At 54.3% G+C, this 16,196-nt stretch overlaps 4 protein-coding genes across 4 annotated transcripts; 2 read left to right on the top strand and 2 right to left on the bottom strand.

The window, feature by feature from the left end:
- Positions 1 to 605: 605 nt before the first annotated feature.
- B0T23DRAFT_118130 (nucleoporin subcomplex protein binding to Pom34-domain-containing protein) lies at positions 606 to 6,540 on the bottom strand. The gene is made up of 2 exons (XM_062831991.1): positions 2,189 to 6,540; positions 606 to 2,133 (listed from the first exon to the last, which is right to left on the bottom strand). Exons 1-2 carry the CDS (start codon positions 6,317 to 6,319, stop codon positions 688 to 690), a joined length of 5,577 nt encoding a protein of 1,858 aa, XP_062694229.1. The 5' UTR covers positions 6,320 to 6,540; the 3' UTR covers positions 606 to 687.
- Positions 6,541 to 7,153: 613 nt separating this feature from the next.
- B0T23DRAFT_118140 (N-anthranilate isomerase) lies at positions 7,154 to 10,058 on the top strand. Its single transcript, XM_062831992.1, has 3 exons — positions 7,154 to 7,204; positions 7,278 to 7,381; positions 7,480 to 10,058. The coding sequence occupies exon 3, from the start codon at positions 7,636 to 7,638 to the stop codon at positions 9,922 to 9,924; it is 2,289 nt and encodes a 762-aa protein (XP_062694230.1). The 5' UTR covers positions 7,154 to 7,204; positions 7,278 to 7,381; positions 7,480 to 7,635; the 3' UTR covers positions 9,925 to 10,058.
- A 316-nt stretch (positions 10,059 to 10,374) lies between these two features.
- Positions 10,375 to 12,875, top strand: B0T23DRAFT_312808 (uncharacterized protein; the record flags this gene model as incomplete). Its single annotated transcript, XM_062834705.1, has 3 exons — positions 10,375 to 10,539; positions 10,594 to 10,700; positions 10,943 to 12,875. 3 exons carry the CDS (start codon positions 10,375 to 10,377, stop codon positions 12,873 to 12,875), a joined length of 2,205 nt encoding a protein of 734 aa, XP_062694231.1.
- A 537-nt stretch (positions 12,876 to 13,412) lies between these two features.
- Positions 13,413 to 16,156, bottom strand: B0T23DRAFT_313857 (DUF1900-domain-containing protein; the record flags this gene model as incomplete). The annotated part of the gene is made up of 8 exons (XM_062834764.1): positions 13,413 to 14,361; positions 14,417 to 14,453; positions 14,520 to 14,941; positions 14,999 to 15,145; positions 15,208 to 15,350; positions 15,477 to 15,578; positions 15,721 to 15,834; positions 16,004 to 16,156. The coding sequence occupies 8 exons, from the start codon at positions 16,154 to 16,156 to the stop codon at positions 13,413 to 13,415; spliced, it is 2,067 nt and encodes a 688-aa protein (XP_062694232.1).
- Positions 16,157 to 16,196: the final 40 nt, after the last annotated feature.

Below are 16,196 nucleotides of genomic sequence, written 5' to 3' on the forward strand. Positions count from 1 at the left end.
ATGAAGGTGCTTTTTTTTCGACATCTACGGATATGACAATTATTACAAAAAGCATTGAACGGGACAACGGAGGTAGCCATTATTGTTGTACCTCTGATAGTTGTGAAGCGTGATACCGACGGGGAGGGATCTGGTACATGATGTGTGGTAACGAAAAGAGACTGAAGCGAAGATATTGGCAACAAAAACGGATCCATACAAAAGTCAAGATATTCAAATCTGGCTGTGTGTGATGATACAACAAATTTTTCTGAGTGGTCACATTGTGATTTGTGGGATTGCATGGGCAATAAACCTTCCCCTTACTTAATGACTAGAGGACGGGCGACTCCCTCACGAATGAATTTCCAAACTGTACGGTCATCATGCGCATAGCCACCCAAAAGAGCTTTTTCAATGGTAACCATTCAAAATGCCATATGAACCTAAAACCATCAGGGCAATCACGCCCAAACATCAGCTGTGCAAAGTAACACACCACCTTTTCAATACCGCTTACGACTTGAAGTAAACAAAAACACATAAACTCAGTCTCCTGCTACACTGCCTAGCAATTCAACCATTTCCCTTACTTTTACACACATTCATCCATCATACCGCAGCGTCCCATAACACATCACCACCTTACAACATCCACTCCTTTACCATCATCATCACTTCCGTCCCTCAATGACTGTAAAACACCTTCTACGCACCCTCCTCCGCCTCACCCAACGCCAACACCTCCGCCACACCACTCAACATCTCCACCGCCTTCTCTTCCAACTTATTCTCACACGCCGACCCCTCCGACGCTTTCTGGCTCCTCCACTCCATCTCCCTCTGCCCCAAAGGCACCAACCGTTCCCTCAACACCTTCCTGCTCCCCAGCCAAAACTCCACATTCTCCAACAGATTTTGTCTGGCCTCGTCTTCCCACCCTCCGGTAATCTGCGGGATGTCTCTTGCCGAGTGGCCGCCGACATTGGTCATCCTGATGACTGACAGGACGCGCGTGAGGAGGGCGAGGGAGTGGATTTCCGAAATGGCGGTTAGGGTGATGAAGCCAGACATGTCCTTGTTATTGCTCGGACCACCGGACATAGAAACGGACTTGGAGGGCGAAAAGGTGCGGTGGGTGCCCGGTGCTTCGAACCGATCCACGGCCGCGCGCAACAGATTAGGGAATTGATTCAGCACGTAAGCGATCTCAGGGGCGATGGTGGCGCCCAAGGCGCCGAGCATGTTGAGTAGTAGGGGCAGGATGCCCTTGGCCCAGATGGAGTAGCAGCGGGCGGCGCCGGCGTTGTCAGCTAGAGGGCCGACGTTGGGGCGGCGCATGAAGCCGGCGACGTTAGCGGACGTGATGTGGTCTAGCAGGCCGTCGCAGGCGAGCTGCTCGGCGATAGTGGGCATGGAGGAGAGCTCAAGCAGGAAGAGCAAGGAAAGCTCGCCGTAGATGGGGTCGCCCGACTTGTCCGTCAGCTTGTCGGCCCAGGAGAAGAGCGAGGTGGCGACTTGGAAGACGTCGTGGCTGGCCATGATGTTGAGGATTTGCACCTGGCACTGGTCAATGCCGGGGACGCTCAGGCAGGCTTGCAGGATCGCGGTGATGAGGGCAAGGTCCTCGGGCGTGGTGGGCGAGGTGGGCTCGTGCACCAGCGCGACGAGGGACCTGAAGGATTGGGCGACGACGCGGTCAAGGATGCTGAGGGTCAGTTGGGTGACGGCCACGGAGCTGCTCTCACCACCGGACTTCGACAAGGTGGAGGCGCCGGGCGCAGGGGCATTGGCCGAGTGTCTGGTTCCACGGAGAGCGACGAAGAGGATCTTGAGGAGGGTGCGGAAGTAGGAGATCTGGTCCTTGTCGAAGGGAACCTCAATATTATTGATGGCCCTTGTGATGCTGGTGAGCAGCTTGGTGCTGTCTTTAGGCAGGTGAGAAGCATCAGCGAGGCGTTGAAGAAGCGTTAAAGCCAGGTTTGCCCGAGCGTGAACCAATCGGACGAAGATGTTGTCTGGCGGCTGAGCCCGTTGGTTGGCATCCAGACATTGCTCAGCGACCTGTGCCATCTGCTTGGCAACGGTTTCGTTTTTGGGGAGAAGCGAGACGCTAAGCTCTAGAAGTAGATACTCCCAAGCATGGAAAAGGGCCTTGAATGATTGTTAGTGTTTGTTATTGCCCGAGAGAAAACACAGAAAAACTTACAATCTCAGCCTCCACCAGAGACAAGTTCACATTAGCCCTCTCCATCTCATGCTTGAAGCCGTTCTTGCGCGACCCATCCCATGCCACGTCGTAACTGAGCATCAAGTCGGCAAACTCCAAGGCATAGTAAAATTGGGAACCCAGATCACGAGGAACAAGAACTGTCCTCTTGAAATCCTCTACCGAAATTCCCGGGTATCGTTGGCTAAAGTTCTTTGCAAAGTTAGAATGCAACGAGGCGTTGTACCCCGAAACCTCAACTCCGTTACGCAGGAAGTAATCGAGATCGTTCACGACGTCGTTCGCAAACTTGTGTGATTGCCGCATCTGACGCAGATGGTACAGCTGCATGGCAAATGCCTCGGCGATGTAAGCTGCTATCCTCGCCTGGTAGGCAGCCTCCTTGGGGTCTGTCCTAGAGACCATCGAGGGCGACTTGAGATCGCGGACATATGCTCGGAGGTCGGTCAGGAAGGACGTATCCTTTTGCATGGCGAAGATCGTCCAAGGCCAGTAGTTCTGGGCCGAGGTGAAAAAGTCCAGAATGGCGATGGCCTCTCGGCTTGGCAACTTCTTGATAGAGCGAAGTTTCTCGATGGCCGTAGAAAGAACCGAGTCGGGAGAGATTTCTGCAATCTTGCCATCCCCCTTCAAGGCCTCGCGAGGAGTCTTTCCTGTAAGGAGGCAGTTTGCCATCCACTGTTGGCGATTCCGCATTATTGTCGAAAAGAACTTCCATATACTGACCGACTCTGGTACCCTGTCAAACGGCTTGTCCAGCTGTGAAGTGATCTGGATGAATGACCGCGAGATTTGTGGCCCAAGGTATCCCAGCAGTGATGGAGGTTCGGCGTTGCCCTTCCCGGCACTTTCTACCAGCGCACTCAGGAGAGCTATCGCCGGTATCTTGAAGGACAGCCTGATGGCAGGAAGACGGGCGACCAGAGACGCAGATTTGAACAGCTGCGTCTGGAGCTTGCTGACAGGCAGATCGAGGTAGTTGGAAACCCGGAGGAGAATGGTTGCAAAGGCAAGGACAACTAAGAGCCTCTCCGAGACGACGGCAGCCCGGCGGGGGTAAAGAGTTGAGTCAGGGATTTGGAAGGCAACAAGAAGTGTCGCTAGAAGAGGTTGGAATCGGAGTGAGTTTGACGAAGCGGTGACAAAGCTTTCGAGAACGTATCTAGCAGCAGGTTCAAGAGAGCCAGTCAAGGTATTCGAAGGCCCGCTCGCGCTCAGGTTATAGGTGTATGAAAGGAGCTTCTGCATAATACCCACCACATCACGAACCACGACACTGCGGTCCAGCTCGGATGGGAATCTCCACGTGGCCGAATTCTCGATGATATCGACCGCGGTCTGGGCGATGGCAAGAGAGACCCGAGAGATCACCTTTTCGCTTGTTCCTAGCCATGCGTTTGTGTCGACGTTGGAACGAGCATTCGTCTCCTTCACGACCTTGCGCTGAACTGCACCGAGCATTGCTATTTCAATCAGGTTCGAGAAAAACTTGACGGCGGAAGAAAGGAAGTCGAAGCGCTCAGACAACATGTCAAGGTTTCCGGTAATCCTCGACAGCCGTCCAGCTCTTGTCTCGCCATTGATGAGGGCAGTTCTAGACATGTAAGCCCAAACCCTGCCTGGGCACACAGGCAGTGCGGCATCAAGGAACTGTAAGCAGGCTGCCGAAACCGCCGTTCTGGGGCCATCAACGTTGACAAGATCGTCTTGAATGATGGTGTCCATAAGGTCACAGACAACCGTCAGGATGTCTTTGGTGTGTGGTAGCGCTCTGCTCGCCTCTTTCAAGACTGCCATGCCAGCCTCGGAGCCAGCCCTCGAAACGGTCACGGCAGTCCTGAGAGTCTCGACTCGGACAACGGTTGCCAAAAGTAGTACCGATTCCGCCACCTCGTCAGCACTAAGTCCCGGGAGTGCACTGCTGTATGCGTCAGCCTTCAAAGACACCTCAAGACGCTTGCCCAGGAGGGCCAGGGCCGAGTGCTCGTATTCCAGTATGGCGATCCTCTCGCTATCCGAGATGAAACGTCCAACAGTGCCGGCAGGAATGGTAAACTTTTCCTCCTTTTCGGGGCGCCTCCTGGTAACCTTGGAGGTATCGAAGAGGTCAAGGTCGCCAATCAACTGGAAGGAGTTGATGTTCTCATCCTCGAAGATGAGTTCGTAGTTAACCCAGTCAGGACTCCATTCCAAGGTCAAGGTGGGAGATTTGAGGAGCAGACCAATCACCCACTCGGAGTTTTCGCTGTCTGCGAGGAGGCCCGTCAACAGAGCCCGAGTGAATGAGACGAAGGGCAGGAATTCGTAAGGGTAACGGCTGCGAGCTTGCAAGAGATAGTTCTCCTTGAGCTCGTCATCCCGCAGCATGACAGAATCAACTTCCTGGTTTGGGGACAGTGCATTCTTGGGAGAAATATCCCAATACTGCCTCCCTCCGGACAGTACGGTAAGGAGACAGGAAACGGTATCATTTTGGTATCCCACGATAGGGAAGCTCTTCTTGAGAACTTCGAGGAAAACGGCCCGCGCGCGCGCTCCTAACAGGGAAGAGAAGGCGGCGAGCTGACTGTGGCCCAGGCAGGCTGCCATTTCTGACATGACTTCGTATACCTGGCCACGAGCGGTGGCCGCAAAGGCGAGCGCCTCAACCAACTGGTTATCCCGCTCAAGGGCCTGCGAGGTCAGGAACAGATCATATGGCGACCTTTCGATAGACACGATGCTTCCCGCCGAGTTCCTACGCTCGCTAGGGTTCGGCTGAATCTCCAATTCGAAACTAGCTTGAGCGCGAGCATTTTGAGCAACATCCCGTCGTTCGACGCGTTCCTGGTAGCCAATAAACATCTCCTGCAGAATCAAGGACCATGCCAAGATGACGGGGCTCGCAGTTGGCGAACCGGCATTTGCGGCGTTGGTAACAGCGGTATGAATTATTGTAAGAAGCTCAGATGATGCTAGATAGGGCTCTTCGAAGTCCAACAAGTCGATGTCTTGGCTCAAGTACAGGAGTGATCGGTTGAGGTTGATGAGTCTGAGCGAGATCACGCATACCAAGCTCTTTAAAGGCATGACGAGCTCGGAAACGAGGTCGTATCCGCTGCTGATGCCGTCCAAAAACTCGTAGGTGTTCATGATCTGGTACCACTGAGTTATTATCTCAGGGGTAGTAAACACGGGGCCCGAGAGGTCGAGAATCTGGAAAGAGACCGTCATGGCATGGATAGCCTCGGTCAGAGCCGTCCTGGTCCAGTCAATGTTGATCTGCTCGGTAAGAAGACGTTCTTCCACGTTTGCCGGGCCGGTCTGCGCGCTCTTGATGGCATCTTCGAGGAGGGTGAAGTAACGTGGTATAAGGGCCTCGAACAAGCTGATGTTGATTTCGGAGTGGTCGTCGAACTCGTCATATCCGAATGCCTCCTTCACAATCTCCCGTCGCAAGTTATGCGTCTCCTGGTTCAGGATGGCAGCACTCGAGTGCAGCATGAAGGTTACGAGTGACTCGGCGGAGCTCACGAAGGACCGGCGTTCGGAGAGGTAGTGGGCCAGAATTCGCTGGCGGCGGCTGGCATCCTTCTCAAACTCGGCCCATGTGGTTTCGGCGTCGGCAACGGTGGAGAGGTTGAGAAGGGCGAGGATGTTGGAAGTTTGCGCATCACTGACTCCAGCAGCTTCCTGGATATTGTCGATGTCCTGGGTAGAGAGAGGGCCGACGAGGTGGGCTTGTGGGCGCGACTGGAACTCGACTACGACGATGCGCAGGGCGGCAACTTCGCTGATGTTGACATTGGTGCTGAGCCATATGGCGTCGTCCTTGATGGTCTTGATATTGAATCGCTCGTTGGGGGTCTGGGTCACGTTGATGGCGGCGGTCTTGGTCTCGAAGTCGGCTTTCGTCTTGGAGGTCGGAGGTTCGAAGGTCTTGGAGGGGTTCTTGAGCAGGTGCTGGACGTAGGCATCTTTTAGAAAGGAAGAGACGGCATTGCTGGTGATGCGATCGCCCTGTTGGTCGGCAAGGGCAGAAGCGACAAGTTTCCAGGACAGTATTATGTTCTTGCCCGTCAAACACTCCTCCAGCGGAGGGAAATATGTCTTATCGGTCAAGGAGGCCATTGGTGATGAGGGTCTCCATCAGCGGCCGGGACCAAATTTGGGAGAATGGGTATTGGTGGGAAAAGGTTCCCTCGAGAAGCGTTGCTGTCGTCGTCGTCGCTGTCGTCGTTGTGTGGTCGTCGGGTATTTCTGGTCGACGTTCGATGAAGATGGACACGACGATGATGTATAGAGAAACGAACTGTCGACCGGATGGGAAAGCTACTGTAGAGCTTTGATTCAGACCCGACTCTCTGTCATATGCCGGCTGTGTGATGTGAATATTTTGGGCGGATTCGAGATTCCGTTGGTTGCCTGGTAGGTTCCTTTGCTTGGCTGCTCTGCTGTAGTATTTGCTTGACGCGCTTTCCTTCCCTGACTGTGACGCGGCTGGCAATGGTGTTGTGTGCAGGGCAGTGTGCAGGGCACCTGTGAGCAGCAGCAGCAGCAGCAGCGCGGGAGCTTCAACGCTTTTCCCGCCAAAGTGGAAGAATCGGGCGGCCAGAAGCACACGCGGGACCAAAGAATTCCCACTGTGTTTTTTTGCGACAGAGCACTCCACTGCAGCCCCGTCAGTGAGTGTAGGTACCAAGAATGGATTTCCACTCTTGGTGGGCCTCTTTCTCCGATAAGAGATAAGGGATTTCAATGTTTCAAAACGGAACATTCAGAACAAGACCGGTTTGAACGGGATGACGGCCGACGCTTGGGCCCTTCTTTTTTTCTTTCTTTCTGCAGTGTTCTTGTTACAAGTCTGCAAAACGGGAACTGGAGGCAAGGGAACTGCGTGTGAAGCTCACAAAGCTCGTAGACGAACATCCGCTTTCTTATTCGTGTCGGTTTTGGGAAGCCATTGAGCCATTGAGAGCCACTTGCATCCCGGCGTTGAGAGGTGATTTGTAAACGGTAGGTTGTTCTAGCGCCACTCCCTGGTCGCATCTCTCATTGATGGAATTTACATACATTGTATAATACATAGCTCAAAGTAACTCACGCCTAAACATTGAACAAAGTGCAAGTGACTCACTCACAAAACACACCTTGCGCAAGCACTTGTGAATCGCTTCAATCTCAGATAAACAGGTACGTAATATAGACTCTCGTCATTTTGACTTCTTCACAACAAACAGAGTCTTTGTATTCATGGAGGTGTGATACTTACCTTAGCTATCAACAACTAGTTCCAAGTAGTGCTACTTCCGTTACTGCATCCGTCTTGGGGTTCATTCGTGTTTTGTTTGGTAATTACACTCAGGCATTTACACCACAGCTGCTGCACCTCAGACTCCTTCAGGAACACCTCGATACTGTACGGCACTCCCACAAATCCAATCACAATGTCGTCCCCCTCAGTCGTCGACCACTCCCCCCACGATTCCGCTCCTTCGCCCCTGGTGCCAACCGCCTCCAACCTCATCCTCATCGACAACTATGATTCCTTTACCTGGAACGTCTACCAGTACCTCGTCCTCGAGGGCGCCAAGGTGACCGTCTTCCGCAACGACCAGATCACCATCGACGAGCTCATCGCAAAGAACCCCACCCAGCTCGTCATCAGCCCTGGGCCCGGTCATCCCGGTACCGACTCCGGTATCTCGCGCGATGCCATCAGGCACTTCGCCGGCAAGATCCCCATCTTTGGCGTGTGCATGGGCCAGCAATGCATCTTTGACGTCTATGGCGGCGACGTGTGCTTCGCCGGCGAGATCCTGCACGGAAAGACCTCTCCTCTACGCCACGACGGCAAGGGCGCATATGCCGGTCTATCTCAGGATCTGCCAGTGACGAGATACCACTCTCTTGCCGGTACTCATGTCACCCTTCCCGAGTGCTTGGAGGTCACCTCTTGGATTGCGAAGGAGGATGGTTCCAAGGGTGTCATCATGGGTGTCCGCCACAAGGAGTACACCATTGAGGGTGTTCAGTTCCACCCGGAGAGTATTCTGTCTGCCGAGGGTCGTGGCATGTTCCGGAACTTCCTTCACATGCAGGGAGGCACTTGGGCGGAGAACGAGAGACTGCAAAGGGCCGCCCAGGCACAAGCCGCCAACACAAAGTCCGACGCTTCCACGCCCAAGAAGAGCAACATCCTCCAAAAGATTTACGCCCACCGCAAGGCTGCTGTGGATGCTCAGAAGCAGATTCCTTCCCTCCGACCTTCTGACCTCCAAGCCGCTTATAACCTGAGCATCGCCCCTCCTCAAATCTCTCTTGTCGACCGTCTTCGCAATTCCCCCTTCGATGTCGCTCTTTGCGCCGAGATCAAGAGGGCATCTCCCTCCAAGGGTGTCTTTGCGCTTGATATCGACGCTCCGTCCCAAGCTCGCAAGTATGCGCTTGCCGGCGCGAGTGTCATCTCGGTCCTGACCGAGCCAGAGTGGTTCAAGGGCAGCATCGATGACCTCCGTGCTGTCCGCCAGGTCCTCAACGGCATGCCCAACCGGCCCGCCGTCCTCCGCAAGGAGTTCATCTTTGACGAGTATCAGATCCTCGAAGCCAGACTTGCCGGTGCTGACACTGTTCTCCTCATTGTCAAGATGCTCGAGTACGAGCTCCTCGAGCGCCTATACAAGTACTCCCTGTCTCTCGGCATGGAGCCCCTAGTCGAGGTCCAGAACACCGAGGAGATGGCCACGGCCATCAAGCTCGGCGCCAAGGTTATCGGCGTCAACAACCGCAACCTCGAGAGCTTCGAAGTCGACCTTGGCACTACCGGCCGTCTCCGTAGCATGGTTCCCAGCGACACCTTCCTCTGCGCTCTCAGCGGCATCAACACTCACCAAGATGTTCTTGACTGCAAGCGCGATGGTGTCAACGGTATTCTTGTCGGCGAGGCCATCATGCGTGCCCCTGATGCCACTCAGTTCATCCGTGAGCTCTGCGCCGGCCTGACCGGCCCCGTGCCCAAGTCCGCCGCCGAGCCGCTGCTTGTCAAGATCTGCGGTACTCGTTCTGCTGAGGCCGCCGCGGAAGCGATCAAGGCCGGTGCTGACCTCGTGGGCATGATTCTCGTGCCGGGCACCAAGCGCTGCGTCGACCATGAGACCGCCCTTTCCATCTCCCAGGCTGTGCACATGAGCAAGAAGACCGGATCCACCGAGGTCTCCTCGCAAGCCTCCAAGTCCACAAGGGACTTTTTCAACATCAACGCCGAGATCATCCGCAAGCGGGGACCTCTGCTGGTAGGTGTCTTTATGAACCAGCCCCTTGAGGAGGTGCTCGAGAAGCAGCATCTCTACGATCTCGATATCGTCCAGCTCCACGGCGACGAGCCGCTTGAGTGGGCCAACCTTATTCCAGTTCCCGTTGTCCGCAAGTTCAAGCCCGGCCAGGTCGGTCTTGCGACCCGTGGGTACCATGCCGTGCCCCTGCTGGATTCGGGCGCTGGATCCGGCACGTTGTTGGACTTGGAGTCTGTCAAGAAGGAGTTGGAGAAGGATGAGCAGGTTACTGTCTTGCTTGCGGGCGGACTGGAGCCTAGCAATGTTGTCGAGACGGTCAAATCTTTGGGGCCTCTGAGTGAGAGGGTGATTGGTGTTGATGTTAGCAGTGGTGTTGAGGAGGGAGGCAAACAGAGCTTGGAGAAGATTAGGGAGTTTGTTAAGGCTGCCAAGTCTGTCAGGTAAAAAGCTTACGGTGCGGTTAAGGCCCAAAAATGAAGTCTGTTTGGGTCGTCACTTCTATGTGGATCCCCAAAAGGTGGAATTGTGATTATGTTCATGGTTCTGACGACTCAGAATTCGAATGTGACAGAACAGAACTGATATGGATTGCTGGAGAAGACTGGAGGGATACTGACCCCTTATTCTTTGTCCCTATTCATACCGGGACATTATCAATGTTCAAATGACAGACACTATGGACTTCCACACCCTGACACCACCCGCACCACGATGCTTTTATCTGCTGATTTGTCGACAAAGCAGCAACGAGACAGCAACTCCAGGACTATTCATCTTGAAGACGGAAGAATCTCAACATATATACCAACCCTTCCACGAAGCAAACTTTCAACTTTAAGAATCCTCTCACCAGTTATCAGCCGATGTTTCTTTACAAGCCGATATTGCCTAGACATGTCCCAGCCAGATAACACGACCCTCCCTTCCCGCCAAACCCACAACCCCCTTCCACATCCATCCGACAATAATCCACCCCTTCTCCCCCTTCTCCCTCCTTACCCGTACCCCATAGACCTAACAGTGTATACTCCCTCCGTCCCCTGCCTCCACTGCTCCCTCGTCTCCTCCTCTCCGCGGTGCTCCCTCCTCAACTTACTCAACCATGGCGAACAGCGTGACCAAAAACGACGCCCCAAAATGATCCCGCCTCGGTGGTACATGTACAGGAGAAAACTGGACATTCCTCTCCCAGTTCCGGGATTACAGGTGAGGTGTTCGAGGTGTGTAAGGGATGGGATTGAGTGGTGCGTGTTGAGGGAGATGGATGGAGCACGGAATGTAGCACCGATGGGGGTAGGGTGTGGGTGCCGATGGTGGGCTCGGGGAGGTTGAGGGAGGGGGAGGGGTCTTTAAATGATGGCGGGAAGAAAGAGACTGGAGAGGTGAGTGTTACCAAGGAGTTGTCGGGTGTTGGTGGCAGAGGACATGGTGGTGGTGCAGGTGGTGGGAATGATGGAAAGAGACCTTTAGAATCACTGGTGAGCAGGGCACGGCGGATTGCGAGACTTAGGAAGATTCGGGAGGGTTCTGTAGACAAAGAAGATGTGGATGGGTCTCTTACTCCGGGAAAGGTTGAACGAACCGCTAAGTCTGGCGAGTCGGCGAAATTGTCCACGGAGAATCCAGCACTGCAGCAAAAAAGCTCGACCTCGCTCGATCTGCCCGGTCCTGATGCCAACAACAACAGCGATGGCGACAACAACAACAACAACACCAACAACAACCAGAACACCGACAATGAAAGCAACACCGACCCTAATGCATCCGATTCCGACGCCAAGTCAAACGTCTCATCCAAGACTTCCCTCTCTAAAAGATCCATCAAGTCTACCAACTCTACCACCTCCTCTTCTCCCCCAGTCAAAGCACGCCCAGAGTCACCTATCCCACCACCACCCTCTCCACCAGAACGAATATCGTCAACTTATGTCCTGAACAAAAAGACATCATGGATCTGGAAGCCAAGGGGGTGGGAGGAGGTCGCCCGGGAGAAGCAAAAGTTGGAAAGAACGAAGTGGGAATTGAACAGGGAAGAGTGGATGGATCACCCCCTTTTCGCGGCCGTAACAGCAATAAAGGTAACGAAGCGGGATCTTGCAGATTTGATTCACCCCGAAACAACACGACAAGGCAAGGAAATGGAGGAGATGACGGAAAAGCGTGTGAAAACCAAACAAACGCCAGGACTGAAAAGGTTTTTCAACTCCGAAATTCCCTTCATCGCATACGTCAGGACCACAGGCCTAGAGGGAAGAGAAGACGAAGACTTGCTGCAGATTGTGAGAAACCAGATACGGGACGTCATGAAAAGTTACGAGCAGACGGATAAACGCAAGAAAGAGGCGATATCCGCGGCAGAGGGGTATTTACCACTTGAAAGCCGACTCGGGGGGTTCTTGACTCAGGAGGATCTGCAAAGACAGTTTGCGTTGCCGAGTTGGCGGAAAAGGGAGTTGGAGTTCTTGAGTGAGGGTTTGGTAAAGATGCGGAGGAGAAAGGAGGAGAGAAGGATACAGGATGAAGAGATCAAGGAGTGGGTGATGGGGGGTAAGAGGGCGAGGAAGGAGGGGGTTCGTGCCGCGGGAGGTAAAAAGGAGGATGGAGAACAACAAGAGGAGAAGAAAAAGGAAAACGAACCGAGAGATCAAGTACAAACCTCCCAGGAATCCGACACCTCCAACCCCGACCCTGAACTTCCCCCTTGCACACCCACTGAATACTTCTCCCACCGCCGCCACCGCCTGCACAACTTTTGGACCAAAGAAGCCCAACCCGCTGATATTAATTACGCCAAAGCCATCAAGCGCACCACCTTCCGCAAGTGGAGGGGTGTTAAAAAGAAAAGAAGAAGCTGCAGCAAGGTATACGGATCGAGATGGACAACCTCCTCCTCCTGGTCCTCCTCTTCCTCCTCGACCGAAGATGAGGAGGAGAACAAGGGGCGGAAGACTGCAGCTGAGTGGTTCGCTGGCTATCAACAACGTAAGCGGGAGCGATGGCTGCGAATGGGTATGGATGGTAGTGGTCGTAGTGTTAGTACGGATACCGGTGAGTCACCAGTACCAGAAGGGTCGACAAGGAGGAAGAAGAACCAGACTCGTCAAGAATGGGCTGAGGATGATGGCAATAAAGAATGGGAGGGGGAAAAGGGAGAGGACTCGGACCATGAGAGACGGATACTGGCTGATGATTTGGAGTTGGTGGTTGATGCCAGTGAGGATGAGGATATCTTGAGGTTTTTGGGTGATCGTTGTGATGACGACGACGACGACGATGATGATGATGATGATGTGGGGGGTGAGAGAGGGTGGATTGGAGGTGAAGGGGTAGATGGGGATGATGATAGTTACCCGCTGGTAGATCACGTTCGGGAGTCAATGATGAATGAGTATTAACTGGCCGGCCGTCTCGTTTGTCACGTAGGTAAAGGTTTGATGCCGTCAACAGGTTACTTACTTTTGTTTAACTTGCCTCACGTAAGAGTACAGATTTCCAATGTCCATACCGAAACCGTAACCGTTACCGGGCAGTATGTCCATATCCTAGATAACTTCCCTACATCAACAAATCGGGAGAGCTCACATAAACATGATACAGCACGAACAGGTTGAAAAACTAGTTACTATACTCCAAAGACACCAATTGAACGCTTTCCTTTGCTTGCCTTGGCTATGCTGTCCTTGTTCTCCTTGTTGATCTTCATCTGCTTCAAGTTGCTTGCTTGCTTTTCATTTCATGCCCCATTTGAAGCTATATCGTCGTCATCCAATCATCCTGCGTCCATCCCCTACGTGTCCAACTACTACTTACCCCAACAACGTTGACTTTCATTATAACTCGGTAAGAGAGAGAAGTATGTCTGACAGTATAACCCAGTGAGAGAGCGAGAAGGACGTATAAACTTTGGACCTGAACTCTCAAAACTCTGACTCCTACGACCTAGCAGCCTCGAGCTCCAGCTCCAACTGTCTGATTCTCTCGCTCTGATCCTGCGGGCCGGGTCCGACCCTCTTCTTGAGGGTCTCGACTTCGGTGGCAAGATGGCTAATGATCTGACTCTGGGCCTGGATCTTGTCGCTCTGTGCACCAATAATCCTGCTCTGCTGCTCAAGAAGCTGCGTGATCTGGGAAAGAGAGGCCTCGACGTTTCCAGAGGAAGGGGAAGCGGCAGGAGCAGGCGCAGGGGCGGCTGCGGTGGTCCTGACTGGCGAAGCAAGCTTCTGGACTGGGGTCTGGTACGTCGTCGGGGAAGGTGTCTTGCCGGCGGAAGCGGGAGGAAGGGATGTTCGCACAGAAACCGGGGCGGCGGCTCTAGCAGCGGGGCGCGAAACCTCCTCGAAGGGAGAGGACTCGCCCTCGCTTGGCTCGGCGTCCTCGTTATCCTGGAACTTGTTTGCAATAGCGGACATGGAGGCCTTCTGGTCCGCCACGGTCGACGTGGGCACACGAGTAGCGGGTGGGGGCGTGGATTCCATCTTGGACACGGGGGGCTGGATAGGAGACGAGACAGCAGTGGGAGGCTTGTAATCGGCCGGAACTTCCCTGGGTGCGGTACCCTCGTAGATGCTCTCCATGTCGATCTTGGCCGGGATGCCGTCCTTGCCATCAAACCACTCCTGGGCGGACACGGCGGGCTTGAGGCCGGTCGCAGGGGGGTAGATGTCGGACTGGAAGGTCTCGGCACGACGGGGCACGGTGAAGGAGATGGGCTCGATGTACTGATCGTTGACGGTCTTGTAGGCCCTCATGATTTCGTTCTCGTGGACGTTGACACCACGGCGAGGCACAAAAGCAATACCTCTCTGGGGGTCACCAGACTTGTACTCGGCCAGGAACTCCAACTTGTCGTTCTCGTACTCGAAATAACGAATGTTGCCATCACTGCGGACGTTAGCATGCTACCTATCGTTCCTATCTCGGGTTGTGACAAACTTACCCCTTGCCAGCAAGGTACAGGCAGTTAGAGCCGTCATCTGCGAAAAAAGACCACAGTTAGCTTCGGCGCATACAAAAGCCATGGTCCAGCAAGCGTGACTTACCCCAGAAAGGCATGCAGACACCAGAGATGGAGTCGAGCGAGGTGAAACCACCGATGGGGTCCTTCCTGCCAGGCTCCCACAGGGCAACCTGACGGTCACTCATCCTGGAGAAACCAGTGGTAGCGATACGGTTGTGTTCACCAAGCCATACAGCGCGACTGTTCTTGGCGCCCTCGTGGCCCTGGTATTCGTGGACTGCGGACTGCTGGCGCACATCCCACACGCGCAGCTTCTTGTCGCGAGAGGTGGTGACAAGCATGGTGCCGTTGGCGCTCCACGACAAAGACTGCACAATGTCGGGGTGCTTGATGGTGATGGGGGCCTGGCCGGTCTCGACATCCCAGAACTTGACCGTCAAGTCGCCGGAGGACGAGGCGAGAATGTTTTCGGCGGCGGGGTTGAAGAGGACATGGCCGACCTTTCTGTGTTTGTGTGAGCGCAAGCCTTACTGAATCTTATCTTCAGGGTGTAGATCGTACCTCGTGTGGCCAGAGAGCTTGCTGAGGGGCGAGACATCGGCTGGCTCCTCGGCGTCTGTATAGAGGGTGAAGTTCTCGGGCACCTGCCAGACAAACACCTTTCCATCGTCGGAGGCAGAGGCGATCAAGCGGTCGTTGAAGGGGTTCCTAAGAGGAGCCTAGGTCAGATTGTCTTGTCGGGTCGTTGTAGCGCATGCGCGAGAGCGTACCAGTCAGTGTCGAGGACGGCGGCGGTGTGGCCACGGAACAGCGGTATTTGGTCGGGAAGCTTGCCGCGCTCGTTGAGGGGGATGACGGCGAAGGCGCCACCACCGCTCGACTCCCAGTTGACGGCCAAGTACTCGGGGTTGGCCTAGGTGTAGGCGAGACCAAGACAAGGTCAGTATATAACGACCATGGAACTTAAGCTACCGATAGGGCGCAAGTGGTGGAGAAGAGCGTAGTAGCATAAGGAGTGTATAAACAGGTAGGTACCTACCTTTATGAGGTTGGTGTCCCAGGCATTGTGGCTGATGCGGAGGTTGTCGTAGCAGAACTCCTTGCGCGTGGGCTTGCCGAAGACGTGTCCTAGCAGTCGCGGCTATCGTGTCAGTCCAGGTCTCTCTCTCCAAGCTCGTCGCGACTCCCATCGTGGATACGGCGCGCTACCTCGGGAGCTACAGTATCCGTCCAGCTGGTGTGCTAAGGAGCCTTCGGGGGAGGAACACGGGGGATCGACATACGATACTTCGACGCTCTGACGAAACGGCCGGACATCGGGAGGGATTAGGGCAGTAAGCTGCTAGCTGGTAGCTGGTAGGAATAAGGGAATAATAGTGTAGTAAGGAAATCTTGGACTCGATTATGGATTACTGAGTGTTAGGTAGACGGGAGCTGAGATAGGGGGGGGGGGACTTTCAGTGTTTTGGTGGTTTGGGAATCGATACCGGCCGATGGGGTAGTGGTACCTGCCAGTAGTAATAAACCAGGAGGTTAGTACCAGACAGATGGAGGCGGGTACTTGACCGATACTTGGCCCTGCCTGTGGTGCAGCGACTGTTGAGGTGGTTGACTGCCCGCTAAACTGACTACACTAGGCCATCCTGGGCTGGCGCGGCTGAGTCCCGGGCAGGTCCCGTCGGCGTGGACCCGTCCCTGATCGGCTTGGCTTCGGCGCATGTTCCAGGGCGGGCAGCAAGTGAGCTCTCTAGCTGGTCCA

This window comes from Neurospora hispaniola, assembly GCF_033458365.1.
Source record: "Neurospora hispaniola strain FGSC 10403 chromosome Unknown B0T23scaffold_3, whole genome shotgun sequence".
NCBI lineage: Eukaryota > Fungi > Ascomycota > Sordariomycetes > Sordariales > Sordariaceae > Neurospora > Neurospora hispaniola.